Source organism: Osmerus mordax, chromosome 13 (genome assembly GCF_038355195.1).
Source record: "Osmerus mordax isolate fOsmMor3 chromosome 13, fOsmMor3.pri, whole genome shotgun sequence".
NCBI lineage: Eukaryota > Metazoa > Chordata > Actinopteri > Osmeriformes > Osmeridae > Osmerus > Osmerus mordax.
Genome location: NC_090062.1, coordinates 6,178,658 through 6,181,429, shown reverse-complemented (window position 1 = coordinate 6,181,429; position 2,772 = coordinate 6,178,658). Strand labels below are relative to the sequence as shown.

At 45.9% G+C, this 2,772-nt stretch overlaps 1 protein-coding gene across 1 annotated transcript in view; it reads left to right on the top strand.

Moving 5' to 3' along the window:
- The window catches only part of ccdc102a (coiled-coil domain containing 102A), a gene marked incomplete in the record, with an annotated part of 28,832 nt that extends 27,807 nt beyond the window's left edge, over positions 1–1,025 (top strand). Inside the window, 1 exon segment of the mRNA XM_067249269.1 lies at positions 442–1,025. Coding sequence (XP_067105370.1) covers positions 442–664 — 223 coding nt within the window.
- Positions 1,026–2,772: the final 1,747 nt, after the last annotated feature.

Below are 2,772 nucleotides of genomic sequence, written 5' to 3'. Positions count from 1 at the left end.
AGAGGTGTGTGTGTGTGGGTGGATGAGGGCGTGTGTGTGTATGTGTGTGGCTGAGAGCGAGAGATATGTTCTATGTTTGTCTATTATAGCCTGCTCTCCATAGTCCAAAATAAGCTTCTGTTTTCTGATTTGCTGGTCCAATCTCTTAACCAGTCAGCATTAAGACACTGTTGTTTTGCTGCAGCCAGAGATTGTGTCCATGCAGGGATGACACACTAAAGCCTTTTACCTGTCACTCTGTCACTGTGTCACTCTGTCACTCTGGTGTTCTTACTCACTCTATCACTCTGTCACTCCTTTTCATCTTTTCATTCTATTCTCTTCAAGGAAGATCTATTGTGAGTGATACATTCCTCTATCCTGTTCAGACTGTCTTAACTGTGTGTTGGTGTGTCTGTACAGACTGACAGTAGTGAACTGTGTGTTGGTGTGTCTATCCAGACTGCGTCGGCAGCACAACCCAGGTCCTGTTTGGGAAGATGAGGTCGGCCCGCTTCAGCCCCGATCACCCAGACGGCCCGGCCAGCGACCCAGAGGAGGAGGAGGAGGAGCTGCAGATACAGATCCCCTGAGACACAGGCACACACACACGCACCCACACACACTCCTCTCCTCCCTTTCTCCTCCAAACACACAGAGCTCTGTCAGATTTATTTACAGATAGGTCTCTCCTCTGTCCATGCCTCCCCCATCCCCCCTCACCCCCTCCTTGTCCCTGTCTCCTCCCCACTGCCCACCTATCACACTTACCCCTGTCCTCCCTCACCTATTCTGCCCACTGCCCCCTCACCCCCAGCAGCCCCATGTCTCCCCCCCCCCCATGTCGGAGAGAATGAGGGTGGGCTGTAGCACCACCTCGTAGCACACACACACTCCTACATACAGACACAAGGGGACCAAGCAGTTTCTACCGGTCATCACATATTTATGTTATTGTTATTGTTCTGTTTTTATAATTGATCTGTACCACAGTGTTTTTGTTTTTGTATTTAGCTTAAATAAATGTTACTAAAATGTTATATAAACCTAATGGTCTAGCTCTTTCTTTATTATTGCTTGTCTAAAGCACGCACACACACGAACCTACATGGACAATCTCTCTCTCTCTGTCTCCTTTTCTCTGTATGTCTCCATCTCCCTGTCTCTCCCAATTCTGACACACAGGTTCACGGGAGGGGGGTTGTCTCCATGGCAGCTCTCCGGAGACTGTGATGAGAGAGAATCAGAGCAGTGATAACTCGGACTCCTGGCTCTCAGCTCCCTGTTCTAGCCCACACTGGACTTAGGCTTGGCCTCCAGCAGACCACTAATTATAGCAGTCTCTGTCTGTGTGTGTCTGGCTGTCAGTGTGTGTGTGTCTGTCAGTGTGTATATGTGAAGGGGTGTGTGGAGAGCATGTGTGTGTCTGTGCGTGTGAACCCCCTCATTCAGAGAGACTTAATGAATGCTTTACCTGTCTGATTCAGCTCCATACAGGTTGGAGTTAGCGGCATTAAGATCCCAGACCAGCCACAAACACATCATTCTCTCAAGACAGGCCTGGCAGGTTTTGGAATGCTTTTCTCCTTCATGTTTCAGTGTGTTTTCGAGGTGGACGAAGCCATGGTCTACAGTAGTTGGTTCATTGATTCACCATTTGCTTGAAAACGGCATCTTCAAATGAGTGATTGCCCAATAGTCTCACAAACAGCATGATGACCAGAGGACAGTATATTTGTGGGACAGAGTGGCCCATTGAAAGACAAGATAAGATCGTTGAGATGTTTCCTCTGGGGTTGAATCTACAGCAGGAGTTACTGACTGGTTAATCATTTTTATGTTCCACTCTCCAATGTACTATTTGTATATGTATCGTTTAATGGCACATGGGAGCTTGCTCCTTTGTCTCGTGACGCAGTGTGTGTGTATGAGGGAGATGGAGAGAGAAAGAAGTACTGTTTAAAATGTATAGGTCAGGCCTCGCCTCAGAGTCTAGCCTGCGGCCCTGATCTGGTAGTACTGGAACCTAGAACAGTGCAGGGAGGACAGAGAGAGAGACAGTGGGAAAAATACAGAGATACAGTGAGCCAGTGAAAGAGAAAGGGAGATCATTTTGGGATTACCTTCAGTATTTTGCATCAGAAATCTAGCATTCTAACCCACTGAAATATGAATAATTATTCGAGCACATGAATATGGGAAATGGATGTTGAGGTACTGTAAAGCTTAACATTGATGTGACCAGGGAAGTGAATTGAAAATTATATATACATTCTTTTTCAACCCATTTCCCAATGGAGGCTGATTGCTCAGCCCTACTAAGGGGCCAATCAGAGTTCCAGAGAAAAAAAGTGAGGGAGTACAGAATGAAATAAGGAGAGGTATACACATTTTATCATATTCATGACACAGTTAAATGAAAGAGGCTACATCTCCTATGCTGATAGACCTATGAGATAAAGAGAGAGAGAGAGAGATACCGCTGGAGAGTGGAGAGGAGGGAAAGAAACAGAGAAGGAAATAGAGGGAAGATAGAGAGAAACCGAGATGAACAGGGAGAGAGTGAATTGCCTGTTTGAAAGAGCGATGTCTCTAACATGCTTCTCCCTTAAACACACACACACACACACACCTGCACATCCCCTCAGACATCCTTCTCCCCTACACCAAAATAAAACAATACTCATCCCCTTAATGTCTTGTATTATTTTGTTACACACTATACTGTTATACATACCATGCTGTGCTGTATCGTGAATACTACCATGTACTGTGCTGTACTTGAATGAGCTA